We start from the raw sequence: 21,228 nt of genomic DNA on the forward strand, positions 1-21,228 counted from the left end.
TCATCATTAATGATGAGTTTTCCTTGCAAATTTCGATACAAGGGATCACATCTTCAGCAAATTTTTTCTTGCTAGTTATTATTTTATATTTGTATCCTTTTTATTTTATGGCAACTGATGGTGGTCTTTTTTTTAACAAGTTGTTTATCAGTGTTATGCTACATTTAGATTTAGGATTAGCTTAACTTTGGGAAATTTCATTATGATGATCAAACATGATTTATGATGATGATTGATGGTGTTTAATGTCTTTTTCCATTCCATTTTCTAACAACATGATAACATTCTTTAACTCTTTTATAATTAGAGCCATTTCAAGGTGCTAGATTTTATCAGAAATTGCAATTATTTTTATTTAAAAGTGGTCCACAGGGAACTTTTTCTGTAAGATAGATGCACAAAATAAAATTCATAAATTCGTTTTCTGTAAACATCTTGTTTTAACGCCATTTTCTTACAAACTAGTCAATTTTTTACAAAATCCAGTATATATGAAGAAAAAGTATTAAATTTTTAACAAATTAGTTAGTATCTAAAAACAAGAAAATTTGTGGTTGTACCTTTTTTTAAGTTTTAAACTTTTAACAGATATTTATTAAACACCTGTTATATAAAAATATACATATATATATACATACATACATACATGCATACATACATACATATATACATACATGTGTATATATATATATATATATATATATATATATATATATATGTATATATATGTATATGTATATATATATATATATATATATATATATATATATATATATATATATATATATATATATATACATATATAGTATATAATAAACATACATTTTAAATTACAGATGTAATAAGTTTAATTTTTTTTCTTTTTTATAGTTTTTTTTTATTTTATTTTACCTTTTTTATTTTTCTTAAAATTATTTTTTTTCCTATTTTTTTTTTATATAAAAATCTTTTAACCCTCTCAATATTTAGAAAATATTAACAACATATAATATATATATTTTATGAATAAAATGATATTAACATTATTAGTAATCAAAAGGTTTATTTATTTAGCACAAGTAACGCACAATTAAATTTTACTTATAGTAAGGTAACCTTAAGGCTTATCCTAAGATTTAAGGTAGACTTGAGATTTATAATATTACTAGTAGTAAGGTAATCTTAAGGCTTATCCTAAGATTTATGATAGAATTAAGGTTTATAATAAAATTTTCTTTTGGATCAGCTTGTGAAGGATCATTGTGAAATTTTATTGTGATGATCAAATATGATTAATGATGATGGTTGATTCATCATCAATCATCATCATTAATCATATTTGACGTTTAATGTTTTTTTTTATTCCATTTTCTAGCAACATGATAACTTTCTTTAACTCTTTTGTAATCAGAGTCTTTTCAGCACGCTGGATTTTATCAGAGATAACAATTAATACTATTTTAAAGTGGCCTAAGGTGAACTTCTTTACGTAAGATAGATGCGCAAAATAAAATTTGTAAATTCTTTTTCTGTAAGCGTCTTGTTTTAATGCCATTTTCTTACAAATTTATCACTTTTTTACAAAGCCCAGTATATATAAAGAGAAAATACTAAATTTTTAACAAATTAGGTAGTAAAAACAAGAAAACTTGTGGGTGTACCTTTTCTTAACCTTTAAAAATTTTTAACCCCTCAATATTTAGAAAATGTTAACAAAATATAATAAATATATTTATAAATAAAATGATATTAACATTAACAGTAATCAAAAGATTTTTTCATTTGGCACAAGTAAATATAACTTGTAGTAAGATAATCTTAAAGCTTACCCTAAGATTTAAGATTTAATATTTATAATAAAATTTAGTAAACTTATCTTTAAAAACAAGTGAATAGTTATGTTCAAGCAATATATTTGTATTACACAAGTTTTAAAAGTATTCTACAGTTACATGTTTTAGTTAAAGCATTTCAAAGTACTTCATTATATATGGCCAGTTTTCTTATGCAGAAAATGTTTTTTTTTATATTAAACTTTTGTATGTGTGAACATACCTACTTAAATATTATTTAGAACATCTGGGATACATGTACGAACCTTGTGTTATGTTTACATTTGACTTAAACTGCATGGATGATTCTTTTATTAATCACATTATCTACGATGAATCAAGATGGGGAAATGATGGTTTTATAACTGATGATGTCTCAATTGATGGTTAGTTTTATTATAAAAAATAGTAAACTGTGCTAATTTATGTCACAATAAGCAATAGTGAACTGTGCTAATTTATGTCACAATAAACAATAGTGAACTGTGCTAAATTAAGTCTTGATAAACAATAGTGAATTGTGCTAAGTTATGTCTTAATAAACAATAGTAAACTGTACTAAGTTATGACTTAACAAACAATAGTGAAAAGTTATGTCCTTTGCATAATGTTAAACAAATGATATGTTTGTAAACTATACCCTTTTTATTAACTTTTATTCATGAATGGTTGTTCTCAAAATGATATAAAATAGTTTTTCTGATAAATGGTTACAATTTTCTTTCTAGTTTTCAGTTTATTTCTAATTTATTTATAGTTTAAAGAACTTTAATTTATTTAATCATTTTTAGACAATTATGAATATTTTTTTATATGATTTTTTTATAAAACGAAAAAATGTATTTTTAAATATATTTATTAAAATCATTTTTTTTAAATTTCTCATGCAACAAATATATTTTTTATTGTTTTTTTTTTCCTTCAATATTTTATTAGATTTTACTCCCCACTGCAAGACAAAACTGACATTAAATGATCCTGGATATCTTGTCTTTAATGGTTCAAAGTTTAGAAACAAACCTGTTGACGGTATTACAATCGCAGCATGGCTACTACTCAATCCTGGAAATACACATACAATATTTTATGTCAGCAATTCAGATAATCTAAGTATAGTTGTTTTAAATTCATGTAAACATAGAAATAAACAATATTAAATAAAAATTTGAACTTAGTAAAGTATATAATTTCATTCAAATTAATAATGTTCACTTTTTTGCTAATTTGATTTATATGTTATCATCAAAATTTTATTTTTTTAATAATGTATGTCTTATGGTAATATTGATACACCACTCCCCAACACCACTCTCCAACACCACTCCCCAACACCAATGCTTAGCATTTTACTAATATAAACAATATCTAGTGATGTGTTTTAGGAATTTGGAAATTGCTTCAATTATATTGTTAAGTGATTATACAAAGTTTTGTATAATCTCTTGAGGTTTGGGTTTAAAGTTTCTATAACTAAACAAATAGTTAAATTTGAGGAAGAAAACTTCACTTTACTGAATCAATAAAAAAGTTATTTCTTTATCATTGATCTTCATCAGATCATTGTTCTTCTTACTACTAGCTTATTTTAAATCTTTAACAATAAAAAATAATCTTTAACAGTATCATAAGAAAATCAAATATTCCATCTCTCATAGGTAGATCTGATCTTATAGCCTCTCCTAAGGTAGATCTGATCTTTTAGCCTCTCTTAAGGTAGATCTGATCTCCTCTCCTAAGAATAAGGCAGAACTGCTTAAACTTTTTTTTCATAGAGATTTTAAAAATAATATTTGTTTGTAATAAGAATGAAAACTTCCACTAATAATAACTGAGAAACATTTTGTTAAAATTGTATTGTCTTGAGCATTTTTTTGCATAATTTTTTTTTTCAATAAATTTTATTTAAAAATATTTGTTTTTCTAAAATCTCTATTAAAATACACTTGTTTTTAGACCCAGGTTGACATACTTTCGAATAATATTTTTTATTGACAATATTCAGGTTTTCACCCCGAATGCTAAAGATTTGAACCCAAATATCTTTACAACTTGACATGATGATGAAAAACGAGTTGCATGTTTAAAATCAAAATGTGAAATGCTATACAAAAAACATATTTTTTGCTTAGCACTAGAAAAAAAGTTTTTTTTGTTGACCTGTGTTATTATTTACAATTCACTTCTTATGAAAACTATTTATTACTATAACTATTATTTTATACAATCCATTACAAAGTTAGCATCTTCTAAGGTTAGTTCTCTTTATTTTTCTCTTGCCATTTTCTTCCTCCCAATTCCATTCTCTACCTCTTTAGTGAATGATAACACAGGTCTACAAAAAAAAGGCGTACTCCCATCGTTGTAAGCATCTCTTTTTCTTTTGTACAAATACTATCATGGTTGTTGCTCAATCAAGCTATTTACTTTAGTTCCATCAACCAAACTCATTTTCACTTGACTTCTCATTCAGCAAAGTCACATTCTTTTATTATATCTGTCTTTTCATGTTTAAATCTTTTATTTATCTAGTTTTTTGTCTTGCGCATCATTGGTTAGAAACAATTATCACTTTTTGATCATCCAACCTTGAATGTCATTTTACTTCTGTGACTGCTTGAAGTAGCTAATTAATTTTAACATTGAATGTAATTTCACTTCTGCGACTGCCTTAAATAGCTAATTAATTTTAACCTTAAAAAAAATCAGTTTTTTATATCTAATAATTATTTCAATATCAATGATGTTCCTATACTAATGAATGAAAACACTCTTTTTGAGTCCTTTACTTTACTTCATTAAAACTATTTATATAATTTATTGAAAAGTTGCTAAGGTTAAAAGGTTGCTGAGGTTATTGTCAATTTCTTGATTATTTTTTTTACCTCTACATCTCTTACTTATCCTTTTATGGAATACTGTTGTATTCTATTAAAGATGTTAGTAATAGAATCCATTAAAGATGTTAGTAATAGAATTCCATTAAAGATGTTAGTAATAGGATGAAGGAAATATTTGGACTTATTCTGTTTATAATGCATTTTTTTTTAGACAAGGTCCAAAAATTGTTATTTAGATTTGTTCAAGCTGAGAAGCTTGAATCTCTGTTCCTTTGTTATATGGTTACATCTCTTTCTCTTTTGTACTTGTTTTGTAATACTACAACGCTCGCTGGTTGAGTGAGTCATCATAACAGCTTCCATCAACCAAAACTTAATCTTGCATGACTCATTATTTAGCAAATTTGCATCTTGTTACTGTTCCTGTTCTTTTGGGTTAAAAATGTATTTATTCACTAGGTTGTTTCACTTAAACATTGATACTTTGAAATTTTTAATCATCATATTTTTCTTACTCACAATTTAAATGTTTCTTTTAACTATTTTTGTGCTTTTTAATTCTTTACTTTCTATCAAGCACCAACCTAAATGCTCGCTTACAACTTCTTATTGTAAGATCGTAACAAGTGTGACATCCAATAGAATAATAACTTCTTATAACATTTCATTGTAAATTCGTAACACTTTTTAATTTTTTAAAATTTTTATTATTAAAATACTTTTTTCTAATTCATAAAAGATTTGATATTTATCTATTAGTTTTAATATAGATTTTCAAATAACTTTTTTTAACTTTGATTTGTATTTTTTCACAAATTTTTATTATCACAAATCTTGAGGTTTGTGATAATAAATATCACAGAGAACTTGAGTATTACACATCTAGATAGTTAAAGAGATTTTGAGTATTACCCGATATGTTAAATAAATGTTACACAAATCCTGAGTGTCAAGATCTTATATAATAACCAACCACCTTAAGCAATCATTGTAATCTTAAAAATGTTAGAAATACTGTAAGTATGGTGCATAACAAGAATAGACACCAAAACACACAAATAAAAAATTATAAAACATTTTTAATTGAATAATAAATTTCAGAAGAATATTTATAAAAAAGGATGTAGCAAATAAAAAATGTAATAATATATGTTAATTTGGTTTATAATTTTTTTTTTCAATTTCAGTTTTTTTCAATTTTAGAAAGTTAGAAAAAATTTTTAAATTCTTTTAGTTTTAGTTTGTTTTACTTTAAAAAAATTTTTGGAAACAAAAAATTTATTAAAACTTTACCTATTATTTATTATTAAATTAATTATTAACATTTTTTTTATTATTAAATTAATTGTTAACATTTTTTTTATTATTAATTTAATTATTAACATTTTTTTTATTATTAATTTAATTATTAACATATTTTTTATTATTAAATTAATTATTAACATTTTTTTTATTATTGAATTAATTATTAACATTTTTTTTATTATTAAATTGATTATTAACATTTTTTTTTATTAGCTCTATATGAATTGGAAGTCGATGTAGATGGAGCAATTAATTTTTTTATTAAATATGAAAATAAAACAATTTTTGGTTTAAAAAGTAACAAAAACGTTTTTAAATTTGATAACGAATGGGTTCACCTTGCAGTTACTTATGATTTAGATGATAATAAGGTATACATTAAATAAACTTAATAATGCTATACTATACAAATAAAATTTATCAACAATTTTAATATAGCAATATTTTACAATTCATGTTAAATTATTCTTTTTTAGGGATATTTGTATGTTAATGGAATATCTTTGGAGCCAAAATACCTAACAAATCAACAAGAAGTTATCTTTTTACCAGGAGATTGGAGTGGTCATATTGGAATTGGTAAAGACAAACCTGGAAGTAGGAAACAATTAACAGGATCTATTGATGAGTTTTATCTCTTCCCTGGAGCTTTATCAGCTGACGATATATTCAATTTAAAAGGATTTTGTGGTCGATATAGTATGATTCAAATTTATTCTGTTTTTCTATTGAACTTTTAAAATTTTTAATTATGACTTTTTTATTTTAATTATGACTTTTTTAATTTTTTTTTTAACTTTTTTAATTTTTTTATTTTAATTATGACTTTTTTATTTTAATTATGACTTTTTTATTTTAATTATGACTTTTTTAATTATGAGATTTTTATTCAATAATTACTTTTAGAGCATCGTGTTTTAACTTATTCTGGAATTCTTTATGAAATTTTTGAACAACCAACTAGCGAGAAGCTATCAGACTTAAAAGCAGAGTTAAATGATAAGGCGCCTGCTTTCAGAGTTGTTTTAGAAAATTTTATTGCTCCAGAACTTCCAGATGGTTATTCTATTACTAACGGAAGATTCGCCGCAAAATTTAGTGGTTACTTTATTCCTCCGATAAACTGTAAGTGAATAACAAAATTCTAAAGTTTTTTTTAATAGAAGAGTTATGAATATTTTCACTCCTAACTTTTTTATCATACAGCTGAGTACACTTTTCAAATGGAAGGTGATGGAGACACTGCAATCTTTATGAATGTAAATAAATCATCAATCGTTTCGGATGCTGTTCAGTTAACTACAAAGGATAAAAAGTAATCTTTTGCTGTTGTAAATAACAAAACTAAAAAAAGATATTAAATTAATTTTTGTATTATTAGATTATTTTAAATTTTTTATATTTTACAGAACAGAAAAAGAAACCTACAAAGTTTTTTTACACCCTGGAAAACGTTATTACATAGAATTATTTCAACTTTCAACAGATCGACAAAACCGTTTAAAACTTGGTTACCATGCGCAATGTCGCGAGAAAACAAAAATTCTTGTCTCAGAGAGTATTATTAATAAAGCCAACATTATCTACGACATACCAAGTAACTCCATTTTACTAAAACCTTTTAATTTTATTTTTAACAGAATTTTTAGTGAAACGTTTCCTTTTTTGTGGGAGAGTTTGATAGAAACATTTCGTAAAATCATATCTGGTAAACGAGAATATTTCAAAACTTAATATACATGAACACCAAAAAAAGTCAAAAAGTTATAGATAACGAAACTTTTTTAAAGCATTAAAATTATAGATTTAAAAAAATTAAAATTATAGATTTTGTTTAATTAGACTGGAAATAGTTATCATATAATTTTTTCAAATTGTTTTATTTCTCTATCTTATCATTGTTATTTTTCTCTGTTTTCAGGGAACTGCACAATAATCAACAATTACGTGCACGGTGCACCTGATGATCAATACAGTTTACGTTTGAACTCAAAATGTGATGTGGTCAGCACATACTGCTATAATATGACAAAATTTAAACAACGTGGAACACCAAAAGAATATCTTACATTGATTTCTGGACCTGAAAGAAATTACGCAAGTTTTTACAGACCTCGTCTTGTAAACTTTAATACCTGTCAAGGAGATATTGTTAATGAACCATTAGAGTCTGAAAAAAGATGGGGTAAAACATGGTGCGTATATCTATTAATAGATGTTATAGCAATACAAATATGGGTGATAAATAAAAAAGTGTATAAGCTCTGTAAAAAATATTCTTTTGTTTAGAATTTTTTCTGTGAAGTAAAAAATATGTCGAATAAGTAAATTAAACAAGAAAATGCTAGTTATGTCATATATATATATATATATATATATATATATATATATATATATATATATATATATATATATATACATATATATATATATATATATATATATATATATATATATATATATATATATATATATATATATACATATACATATATATATATATAGATACATATATATATATATACATATATTTATATATATATACATATATATATATATATATATATACATATATATATATATATATATATATATATATATATATATATATATATATATATATATATATATATATATATATATATATATATATATATATATATATATATTTAAACATCTTCGCTTCCAACAATGCTGCAAGCAGTTGCTAATTAAAGTTGGAAGTTACTGAAAGAGAAAAGATGAAGATTGTAGAGCAAGATAACGATTAACGGACGACTTAAAGGATTGCAAATATATGAGTCAGGAAAGCATGATAAAGGAAGCGAATTCCAAAGAGATGATGTTCGAGGAAAAAACTAGACGAATAAGTATTTTTGGAGCACTAAGGAACAGTCACAGAAAAAAGATGAGACTTAATTGAATGACGAGTAACACAAGAATGAATTTTAGTTGATGGCACAAGAGATGCTAGCTCTTTAGAGCAGTGCCCATTAAAGTATTTGTAGAAATTAGAAAGAGAAGCAACATTACAACGATGTGATAATGGTTGGAGGTTGGCTGCAAGAGCAGGTCCAACTATGTTTACAATGCGTTTTTGCACCTTGTCTAAAAGAGAAGGGGCATCTTTAGAAGATACGCCCCAGATATGGCAACAGTATTCCATAGAAGGCCGGATTTGAGATTTATAGAGATAGAGAATAGAATCCGAAGTAAGAAAATGACGAGCTCGATAAAGAGATACAACCTTAGCAGATGCTAATTTTGCAACTGATTTGATATATGGTTTTCAAGAAAGGTTGGAAGTAAGAGTTAATCCTAGAAGATGAAGAGTAGATGACTCATCGAGTACATCACCGTTCATAAATATAGGAAGATCTAAACTATTGCGATAACGATTGGCTGAAAAAAATTCTTATCTGTATTGAAGTTCACCAGCCACTGTGAGCCCCATGCTGTAGCAGAAGTGAGATCCTTTACAAGCTCAAATGTCCCCTCCAAGCAATCAGAGAGTGTTGGTTTCTTATCACAACAAGAATAAATGGTAGTATCATCAGCAAACAATGCCACCTTAGATGTGAGAATATCTAGAAGATTATTAATATAAATTAAAAAGAGTGTAGGGCCAAGGATAGAACCTTGAGGAACCCCTGAAGTTACAGAATAAGAAGAAGAGTGCTGTCCATCAAGGACAACTTATATACTACGATTGGAAAAGAAGGATTCAATAATCTTAAAGATGTTACCAGCATGTAACCAGATGAAGACCAGCATGCCAAACTTTATCAAAAGCTTTTAAAATGTCAAGAGCGATGGCCTTAACCTCTCCACCTTTATCTAATGCATGATAAAACCAATCTATTATTACTGTTAGCAAATCAGCTGTAGAACAAGAAGTAGAAGATCGTAGAACAAGCTGTAGAAGATCGAAATCCATATTGATGGTCAGAAAGTGAGTTATTAGATTCAAGATGAGAAATTAAGTGTTTGTTAATTAAAGATTCAAAATAGGAAGAAGACTAATGGAACGGAAGTTAGACGAATCAGACCGCTCTCCAGAATTTTTGAAGATATAGATAACGGATGCCGCTTTCCAGCAGGCTGGAAAACATGACTCTGATAAGCACTTGTTAAATAGTTTTGAGAGTATAGACGACAGCGCCGGAGAACACTTCTGCAAGACTATAACAGGTATGTTGTCTGGGCCACAAGCTGTAGAAGAGTCTAAGCAGGAAATCACTTTAGATACAGAAGCTGGAGTGAAACGAATGTCAAGCAATTGATTAACCTGTTTGTTGGCATTATCAGGTAGAACGCAACTAGTGGAATCAAGAGATGATATTGATGAAAAGTTTTTAGCAAACTATTCAGCTTTGTCTTTAGGTGACGCTACAAAGTCTGAACCATACAAGAGAGGTGGAATTATAGATTTGCCCTTATTATTGATACTATTAAAGATTCTCCAGAATTCACGAGAACCTAATTTTTGAAATGAGATACGAGATTTAATGACCTGAGAATAGCAGGCTTTGAAGTTAGACAAAACTTTTTTACAATGGTTTCTAGCAGTAATAAACAGACATCTGTTTTCTGGAGAATTGTTTTGCTGATAAATATGGAAATAACAGTTTCGATTGACAATCGCAGCAGCACAGCATGAGGAAAACCATGGAAGAGAGTGAGGCTCTACCTGGACTCGTCTAGAAGGAACAAAAGATTCCATGCTAGCCTGAATCCATGAATTTATGTAAGATGCGCATTTGTCAAAAGGAAGACAAAAGAAATCTACCCAAGGGCCATCACGGAGAAAATCACAGAAAGAATCCCAGTCAGCTTTACTGTAGTTGTAAGAGGTACGATAATATGGGAACTTAGGTGATGAAGAAGAATAAGATATTAGTTTGAGAGAGATCAAACTGTGATCAGAAGCACCTAAGGGTGAATGTGGAGAAACTGAACACTGACTAGGATCAGAAACATAAGTCGAGTAGAGAAGGTAAATGATTCGGATTGTCAGGAAAGCGAGTTGGAAAGTTGACTATTTGATATTATTTTTGAGTTAGGGATTGTGAAAGGCAAAAGTTGTGGGCCTTAATTCCTGCAGAATTGCTGACACTAGAGCCAAGCCATTCAGAGTGGTGAGCATTAAAGTCACCGACAACAACTATATTTGTTGATGGATAAAGAGAGAGGGCGTGGTCAATATGATCAGAAATAATATCAAAAAGAGTGCAGTCTTGAGATGAAGGAGAGCGATATAGAACAAAGAGAAAGGCAATAGAGTGAAGTGGTGCTAAACAAAAGCACATGAAAGAATAGTCTGTGGATTCAAACCTAGTTTTACGACAAACGGGTGAATTCTTTTGAATGTAAATGCCCAGGCCAAGCATGTGACTATTAGAGTCTTTACGAATTAAGGGAAGATAACCATCAACACTAAGATCGCAAGATGAGACAGCTGAACTCAAAATAGTCTCACAAAGAGCAAGTAGGTCTGTTGAATTTTGCAAGAGATAAGACTCAACAGAAGAAAAGTTACTTCGAAGACCACGAATATTAGTGAATGATAAATTTAGAGAACTTGTTGAAGATGATGGTTTTTTGTGTTTTATAGTTTTTGGTACTTTATTCATTTTAAAATTAGATTGAAGAACTTGACTCAAAGCATAGATAGTACTCAGAACACCGTTTAATAGCCCAAACAATTGCCTCATTACTACTAATAAACCCTAAGCCGTAACAAAGGGCTCCAAATGTGGTCTATGTAATGACCACTAAAAGTACAAACAGGGACACCATCCATGCACAACATGGCACTGTTAATACTTTGATATTTTTCAGCTGTTGATGGAATCAGCTTCTCTGAGAGCTACCACAGAGTTCGGGAAACCTGACAACCAGCCGGCAACAGAACCGTAAAACTGAGTTTTAGATCTGTACCCTCATTAGGTGATAATAGAATGAGTTGCCTAGTCATAAAAATAGAGACACAAGCAAAACCCATGCATTGAGTCAAGAAGATCCAGCATTCGACATCCTAAATCGGAAACAATGTATTAAAAATACATCTGCGCCAGCCTAATAGATGAAGAAGGGGTGCGAGGCTGGTCAACAGATTGAATCTGTTTATCCCTCAACATCTGCCCAAGATGTGTATTTTTATCGTAACACCATCTCTAGCCTTTACTCAACCAAGAGCCTCACGGCAGAGGGTGTTTTTAATCAGAGTTGGCATCTCTTAACCATATATATATATATAAATATATATATATATATATTTATATATATATATATGTTTAAATATATATATATATATATATGTATATATACATAAATATATATACGTGTGTGTGTATATATATATATATATATACATATATATATATATATATCTATATCGATATATAGATATCTATACCTATATATATATATATATATATATATATATATATATATATATATATATATATATATATAGATATATATATATATATATATATATATATATATATATATATATATATATAATAGATAGATAGATAGATAGATAGATATAGATATCTATATATCGATATAGATATATATATATATATATGTATATATATATATATATATATATATACACACACACGTATATATATTTATGTATATATACATATATATATATATATATATATATATATATATATATATATATATATATATATATATATATATATATATATATATATATATATAAACTTTTCATATATCTATAATCTTTTCATATATAAACACTTAAGTTTGAGTTTTAACTTTTGCAATTTGAGATTATAGTTTAAAAGCAAAATACTTAAATTTATAATATAAAAATGTTTGGTTTCTTCTAATAAAAAATTTAATAAAATAATAAAGAATTTGGAGCAATTAAATCTTAAATATGTAGCATAAAAAACGCATTCTCAGCGTTAAGCATATGACACAGAAAATAAATTTTATCTCACCTAGAATTGGTGGTTTCTTTGTCCAAATAATTGGTTAAGACAAATCTTGGCAAATATATTATCAATACAAAAAATGTTTTATCGGTATATTATTGATTAAAAAAAATCTTAAATGGGTAAAATTTTTAAAAAGTTGGTGAAAATTGCTCTTAACGTCAAACACGTGAGAAAATTGCTCTTAACGTTAACATTTTCATTAGAAAGTAGTTGTGTAAAAAAAAAATTTACTTTTTTATTTTTCTAAATATTTTGGTGATTAAAAAAAATAAATAATATTTTAAGACGAAAATTAAACTAAAATCATTTTGCAACATTTTGTTCATTAGTAAGAATAATAACTTTAACAAACAATCAACTCGACGATTTTATATAACATCTGATGTTTTTTTGATAACATTACGTTTTTTTATTAAATGTTCACCCAAGAACCTTCTAAAATATTATTTTCTAGAATCACTTGGTTCAACTTATCACACCAAGAAAATAACTATAATTTGGGCTGTTTTTCTAATTAATTAAAATTTACAATAGTATTAAACATTATTTATTTGCAAAACAGCCTGATTAATTTTCCAGATTGATATTAAAAACGGTAGTTAATAAATTTTGTTTATGTGGAAAAAAGCTTGTTTATGTGGAAAAAAGTAAATGGTGAAATGTTTAATAGAGAATGGCTCATATATTACCCAGCATTAGGTTGTGTAATCTGTTTTGTCTGCAAGCTTTTTGAAAACTCAAAACGTGCTTTAGCTTCAACGGGATATAAAGGTTGGAAAAATTTAAGGGCATGAACACTCATCAAACCACAGAAAAGCTTCCTTAACATACTTTCAAAGAAAAAATAACAAGGTTTTTTTAAACGATCAACTTCTTAACGAAATTCTCAAAGAAAAAAAACTACTGGAGAGAGGTTCTAAGAAGAGTAACAGCTGTAATTTGCACATTGATTGAAAGGAACTTAGCTTTTAGAGGTTCAAATGAAAAATTTGGATCTGAGAGTAACGGGAATTTTATTGGTCTGCTTGAGTTGATTGCTCAGTTTGATCCTTTATTGGCGAAACACATAAAAAATTATGGTGGCAGTGGTTCTGGAAAAACAAACTACCTTTCAAAGAATACACGTGATGAATTAACCGTATTGATTGCAAGAAAAGTTTTGCAATCAATCAGCGACGATGTTTTAAAATCTAAGTATTATGGGTTATCAGTAGATTCAACACATGGTGTGAGTCACAAAGATCAACTATGTGTGATCTTGAGGTACATTGATCAAATTTTTAATGAGCTTATTAAAAGATTTGTCAACTTTATTCACATCGATAATCACACCGGTGAAAATTTAGCAAATGCAACCGTTAACTTTTTAAACGTAAAATTGAACTTGGAAATCAGCAACTGCAGAATCCAGACTTATGATAACTCAAGCAGTATGACTTGAAAATATAAAGGAATAAAAACTAGAATTTTTGAGTTCAATAAGCTGGCAAAATTTTTGCCATGTTCAGGTCATTCTCTTAACTTGGGAGGAGAGGCTGCGTAGATTGCTGCATCGAGGGAATCAATTTTTTTGGTATTGCTCAAGAACTGTACAATTTTTTCTTTGCTTCTACAAAGTTGTGGAGTGTTATGGAACAGTTTGCAAGTAGTTCATTGAAATCACTATCGAATACTCGGTGGAGTGCTCATGCTGACTCGGTCAAAACCATTCACCAGAACTACAATAAATTAATGGAAGGATTGTTCAAAATCAATGAGTGTGAAAGTTTTGAAACAAAAACAAGAGCTGCTGCTGGAAATTTACTATCGAAAATGGAAACTTTTGAATTTGCTTTACAAACAATAATATGGGATCAAATTTTGCAACGAATGAATGCTGTTTCCAAATCATTGCAAAGTACAACTATTACTCTAGATACATGTGCTGAACTTTATTCATCTCTTGGAGATTATCTTCTTGGATTAACTAACACATTCGATTTAATAGAGAAAGATGCAAAATTACTGTTACCAAACATAGATTATTTACAAAAGAGACGCCGTAATAAGAAAGCGTTATTAGGTGAAAACCGATCAGAAGAACCTCAATTAAGTCCACGTGAAGAGTTTAAGACAAACGTTTTTTTAAAAGCTATCAATAATTTTAGTACAAATTTAAAAGAAAGAGCTCAATGCTATCAGGAATTGAATGACAAATTTGTATTTTTAATAGACACGAAATTCAATAAAGATAAGCTGAAGACATCTGTATTTGAAAGAACATTTTAATACTCAAGTTCCTGAATTATCCCATTTGGATTTGTACAAACTTATAAAGGAAAAACAAATGGAGGCTACATTTCCAAATACTAAATTATTCTTAGGGTTTTCATACGTTTCATGATATCCAACTGGTCTGGAAAAAGGTCATTTTCAAAATCAAAATTAACAAAAAATGATTTACGATCACAAAAAACGTTAATCAGTTTTGGATTATTATCAAGCAACGCACACAAAATAAAGTCAATTCATTAATTGAAAATTTCATGAATTGATTCATGACATGACATGACATGATTCATGACATGACATGAATTGATTCATGACATGACATGAATTGATTCATTAATTGAAGATTTTGTTTATGAAAAATACAGAAAAAAGATTATGTAGATTTTAAGCTAAATTTTTAAAAAATTGAAATAAAACTTTTAATTACGTTAAACTATGATATATTTTTTTAAACTAACATATTACTTCTAACAATGGGGCCGCAGGCTTTTTTTTAGCCCAGGGCCCCTAAAACTGTAAATCCGGCTCTGTGTGTGTATATATATATACATATATATATATATATATATATATATATATATATATATATATATATATATATATATTATATATATATATATATATATATAATGCATATATAATGCATATCAATGAAACAATGAAATGCACATTTTTTAACTTTTAAATAGGTTTCGCCGAGTACATGTAAACACGTCTACTATGTTGATTACCCGTAATGATTTTCAATTTGCGTATTCTGAAGGAAGAGAAATTACTTATGGTTCAGCGGGTGATTGCTATTCAAAAAGCTCTGAAGACTGTCGGCAAGGGCGGTTTAGTATTGATCTTTCAAGAACTGGAGCACACATTCAGGGAAATTTGCGATGGGCGGCAACAGGATATCCAGAAAATATGATGGAGCGCATAACAAATTTCAAATCGTCACCTAATAACAATGTTATTTCTGCTAATTGTGGTGGATCTTGCGCTTTCTGTGAACCAGAGACTAAAACGCTTATGATTTTACCTGATGTATGTTCTTCAGACAGTTTAGGTACAAAAAAAAATAAAATTCATCATCCTCGTATACCAAGAAAGCACAAAAGGTCAAGACCTTGGTGGTATTTTTGGTAAAACCGAAATGTTAAACAAAAATAAATTTTTTTTATTATACACTTTATATTAAAGCAAACAAGTTAAAAAATCATATCACGTGTTTCAATTGTTATCAAGCGGTAATTTATTCAGCTCCCATAGCTTTTTACTAATGTTTTTACACAAAGTAATGCAAAGTAAATGTATATATATACAAAAATAGAAAAAACTACATAATTTTAATATAGAATTATAAAAAATCTATTAATAACAAATTTCAATTGAAGTTTTTATTTAATCTTCCTTTTTTTTCATTGAGTTTCATTAAGAAAAGAATATTCGCATCATTAATAATATATAACTTTAAATAAAATGAACATTCTTTGATTTAAAATTAAATAAACTGGAGAGAAATTTAAGATGTCTAAAACCAACGCTAAAATAGAGAAATCTAAAAAATCTTCCATTCCAATCCTTCCTGTATTAAAACATAAAAATGAACAAATGTTAAAGTATGAGATCATTCTTATTGAATGGAACAGTGTTGGCGAGCATTTCTTAAATGAAGTCAAATTTGAAGAAAATCCATTTGTCAGATGACATTTATTTTTTAATAAAAAATGGAGATACTGTGAAAAACTCCGAGTTTTAAATAAAAAGCTTTCTTCGAATTTAATATTGCACGAAAGCCATACTTCATCTGACGAAGCATCATGGATACATCTTTTGACATATTTAATAAACTTTAACACAAAGTCGACCATATTTAACAAATATTCGTCTCAGCATTCAAAAATTAGTCATCAGTTAACTCTGGTGACAAACAGCGATGGGAAATACAAAGAAGCTAAGGAGTTGATAAAGTCAAACATTACTAACACCATAATTGTTGATGGATGGAGCTGCACAATAATAGATTTGTTTGAAAATGTTTGCAGAGCGTGCAAAATCGTATTCCGTGACGTTTTATCAGCTGAAAAGCACGACCGTATAAAGCATAACTTTTTATGCAATAACATTTCTTGTGAAAGAAGTCAGCGCGGGAATGGTTTTTACTCCACAGATGAACTTAAAAAACATCTGAGAAAACAAAAGCATTGCGAGCATTGTCTCGATAAGTCATTCTGTAACTTAGAGACTTATAAAGAACACATATCGGAGTTTCATGTCCTTTGCAAATGCCCTTGCAACCGATATTATAGAAATATTGATGACTTTATTGCACATTACTGTTCTTTTTATCCATTGCCTTGCTTAGAAAATGTTAATTGTAGTGGTAGATTTAAAAATATCGATGAACAATCATTCCATCATAAGACTAAACATGGTTCCGCTTTACCTTACTTTTGTCTTGCTTGTTATAAACAATCAAAGCTAAAGTGTTTTTATAATTCAGAAGAACTTATGAAACATGTCAATGAAGCTAAACACGTAGGTGACAGTTTTCATATGTTTATGTTACCCAATGAAATGGAATAAAGCGAATTCTAATGACTTCCTTTTACAAAATAGTGCGGTTTATTACGTACTTTTTAGTTGAATATATACCTGATTAACCTTAAGAAAGTAGACTTCCTTTCCTTTTTTATAACTTTTTTTAACAACTCAATTTAAACTAATAATGTTTCCATATTTTTAAATTTATCTAAACTAATAAAACCTCTATATTCGGCATACTACCTTTAAAATGGATAACATAGTGAAGACATCTTTACTATGTTATCCATTTTTACTATGTTACCTTATAAAGGCATCACTATAATTTTTATGCTCCTTTTAAAGAAGTCTCCATAATCATAATGCTACTTTATAAAAGCATCTCTGTAATCGTTATGTTACCTTACGCAACTGTTTATCTGCCCTAAAAAGAAGTTCTTTAAGTTAAGAAAAAATATTCTAAAAAACATGAAAAAAATTTATTAAACGTTCTACTTTCGAAAATAAAAGTTTAGCTTAAAGTTTATATTTCTCTAAAGTCAAAATACAGCTTTTTGTCTTGCTAATTATAGTGTGCATTGTATTGCGAAAAAACTGTTTTTAAATAAGTTTTAACACCGCACAACACATATTCCACCACACACGACAGATCCTATTGAAATTTAAAATGAGCAAAACCATAACACCCTATTTTGGCAGAAAGACAAGATTTGTAAAATTATAAAAAAATATATATATCATACATTTTTATTAGCCATTTATATTAAACCTAATCTAATAAAGTTAAATAAATTTTTGTTTATATTATACAATAGTTCTGATACGTTTACTTTTAGTTTTTCTTTTAAAAGTAAGGATATTATTATTATTCTTTATTTGTTAATTGAAATTGAAACCACACTAAAAGCAAACAAAAACTAATCGCACTTAAAACAAACGCAAGAACACACATAGATAACAGCTACCGACAAAAACAGTTCTTTGGTTTTGTTTTAAAATTCACAAAGTTTCTTTTATAATTAAGATAGGTCAAATTTAAAACTTCTATTTATCTATATATACTGATCAATTTGTATATTCAATAATTGAAAGCAGAAAAAAAAATTTATAAAATACTATATATATTTTTTTCATTTTCGTAAACAACCGAGGATTTGTTTATCTTTAAATTAAAAGCAAACAAAAAAAAATTGTTTACACATATTACGAAATAAAATCGGCTGATAAATGGCTAGTACCGTTTACATTTTTATCAATACAGTGTTATAAAATGATTTCTTGATTAATCAGGTCTGTTTTACTCTATTACAAGAGCTTCATGTGTAAGTTAATAAATTTGCACTATTGCTACAGTTACCTTTATTTTATCTGAGTTAAGCGAGAAATGATAACTACAAAGGTATTTCAAAGTTTGCGGTATTTTTCATTCATTAAATGTAACACATTAGAAGTTTTTACAAAAGCTAAAGGATCCGTAGTAAAAAATAGACCTTTTTTAGCCGGATCCACGGAATTAGGTATGCCGGAATACTTGAGCCATCATTCTAATAAAAATTTGCTGGTAGTTCGTTGTAATGATACTAACAATGTAACGTTGTGTGACGCAGCCAATAAGTTTCGTTTTTATATTGATGAAAACTTAAGCCAATACAGCGCTATTTTATTCAAAAAACTTCCTATTAAGACGGAGAGTGATTTTAACTTATTTATGTCACATTCTGGCTACAAAAGTATTGCATATGTTGCAGGAAATGCTTCACGATCAAAACTGGTTGGTGAAGTGTATGAAACAAGCAACGAACCGGCAGATCTTAGCATTGAGCCACATAATGAAATGAGCTATCACGTCACATTTCCTAGAAAGGTAAAAAATAGTAACGGCGCTACCAAAATTAAGACTTTAGGGAAAATAAATACAGAATTTATAAGTGATATATTTTAAAGACTCTTTCCAGCAAATTGTGGCGCCGTGCCTATAAATCATATTTTTTTCAATTTACTGTACTAATTTTTTGAAATTTTATAAAAAAACTTCAAAAAATTGAAACTTTTATTTTGCTTTTAAAAGTAAGTTTAAAATAATTTTTTTTAATGATTTAATATAGATTTTCTTTTGTTGTTTAACTCCTCCTTTAACCGACGGTGAGACACCAATAGCATTTAATAGAGACATAATACAACACATTGACAAGAACTACCTTGAAAAAGTTGAAAAAAGAGGTATTCGTTATATTCGTAACCACGGCAACAAGAAATTGACAAAATATATGACATGGCAAGATATTTATAGTACTTCATCACATCAAGTAAAAAATTTTCGTTTCTTTATAATCAAGATTAAAATAGGGATGTTCCCGAACTTATTTGCTGTAATTTTATCAAATGTACAATCGTAAAGGTTTTACGCTTGTACAATTTTAATGCAATTAAGTACGATAAAATTGATTGTTTAGGAGGTGGAGACAAAACTACGAAAGTTTAACAATAACTGGAAATGGAACGAAAACGAGACGTTAACAACATGGTATACTACCTCGCCCATAATTTACCATCCTGAAACCGGAGAAAAAATTTGGTTTAACCAACTAAGTGCAGCTCACAATACATACTACAAGTGCCATCCTGATTATATCGGCAAACAGTTAAAAGATCATGAATACTTTTTACATACGACGTATGGAGACGGAGAAGAGTTTGAGCCAGAGCTAGTTCAACATATTCGTAATGTGGCATGGAACGCATCAATAGGTTTTCAGTGGGAAAAAGGTGATGTAATTGTTTTGGATAACTTGCTTGCACAGCACGGGCGCTTAAGCTATACTGGTAAAAGAAAAATTGTGGTTAGTTTAACAGATATATTAAAAAGGGAAGCAGTGCAACCTAATTCTTAACAATGAATTCTTAACAATGAATTCTTAACAATGAATTCTTAACAATTATTTGACATCTTTTAACATCAGAACATAGAATTTAAATCAGTTCTGTTGTAAGATATAAAGCTTGTTTTTTTTAAATAAATATTTCTTTTTTTATTTAAATAAGATATATAGACTTGAGATTCAAAGTTTCTATAATTTCTCATGTATTTTCTACCTGAGAAAAGCTTCCTACTCCTTCAAAAGCTGTTTACAAACTATAAAAGTTATTGAATAGAAACTTTTTACAAGTCTTATAAATAATAATGAAAAAAAAAATGTTTAAAAAAATAGTAATAATAACAAATAAACGTTAGTTTAACAATTAGAAAACTAAAAAGAAAATAATTTAGATATGATATATGATATTTGTTATCATAGATATATAACATATCTATGATAACAAATAATATAAAAATATATCTAATTAGTTATGCTAATTTATGCTTTTAACTCGAGAGCTATTAAAAAAGAGAATATGCTCATTTCTATTTTTTACAAGTTTTTTGTGAACTCTTTGTTGAAATTGTGCAATAAACAAATTTAATACAGATTAAATATTTATAAATCAAAATGT

At 27.5% G+C, this 21,228-nt stretch overlaps 3 protein-coding genes across 4 annotated transcripts in view; all 3 read left to right on the top strand.

Moving 5' to 3' along the window:
- LOC100208856 (uncharacterized) overlaps positions 1-16,411 on the top strand; it is a 123,833-nt gene extending 107,422 nt beyond the window's left edge. For both annotated transcript variants that reach the window (XM_065799988.1, XM_065799987.1), the window contains exons 67-75: positions 2,054-2,197; positions 2,748-2,921; positions 6,167-6,324; positions 6,430-6,652; positions 6,860-7,078; positions 7,160-7,268; positions 7,363-7,550; positions 7,875-8,148; positions 15,894-16,411. In XM_065799988.1, the coding sequence (XP_065656060.1) occupies positions 2,054-2,197; positions 2,748-2,921; positions 6,167-6,324; positions 6,430-6,652; positions 6,860-7,078; positions 7,160-7,268; positions 7,363-7,550; positions 7,875-8,148; positions 15,894-16,338 (1,934 nt within the window). In that variant the 3' untranslated portion in view covers positions 16,339-16,411. The remainder of the gene's footprint in view (positions 1-2,053; positions 2,198-2,747; positions 2,922-6,166; positions 6,325-6,429; positions 6,653-6,859; positions 7,079-7,159; positions 7,269-7,362; positions 7,551-7,874; positions 8,149-15,893) is intronic.
- A 497-nt stretch (positions 16,412-16,908) lies between these two features.
- On the top strand, positions 16,909-17,864 carry LOC105845405 (zinc finger and BTB domain-containing protein 49; the record flags this gene model as incomplete). Its single annotated transcript, XM_065799989.1, has 1 exon — positions 16,909-17,864. A coding segment is annotated over one exon (870 nt), but the record flags the coding sequence as incomplete, so codon positions are not given.
- Positions 17,865-18,943: 1,079 nt separating this feature from the next.
- Positions 18,944-20,774, top strand: LOC100196947 (dapdiamide synthesis protein DdaC). Its single transcript, XM_065799990.1, has 3 exons — positions 18,944-19,600; positions 19,842-20,042; positions 20,190-20,774. Exons 1-3 carry the CDS (start codon positions 19,121-19,123, stop codon positions 20,625-20,627), a joined length of 1,119 nt encoding a protein of 372 aa, XP_065656062.1. The 5' UTR covers positions 18,944-19,120; the 3' UTR covers positions 20,628-20,774.
- The last annotated feature ends 454 nt before the right edge of the window (positions 20,775-21,228 follow it).

The sequence above is a fragment of the Hydra vulgaris genome, chromosome 06 (genome assembly GCF_038396675.1).
Source record: "Hydra vulgaris chromosome 06, alternate assembly HydraT2T_AEP".
NCBI classification, from domain to species: Eukaryota; Metazoa; Cnidaria; class Hydrozoa; order Anthoathecata; family Hydridae; genus Hydra; species Hydra vulgaris.

Bases quoted from the DNA above. Each gene is read 5' to 3' on its own strand.
- LOC100196947 (XM_065799990.1), top strand. From the start codon at position 19,121: ATGATAACTACAAAGGTATTTCAAAGTTTGCGGTATTTTTCATTCATT. The intron at 19,601-19,841 runs GTAAAAAATAGT...GATTTAATATAG, and splicing joins ACGTCACATTTCCTAGAAAG to ATTTTCTTTTGTTGTTTAAC. The intron at 20,043-20,189 runs GTAAAAAATTTT...TTGATTGTTTAG, and splicing joins ATAGTACTTCATCACATCAA to GAGGTGGAGACAAAACTACG.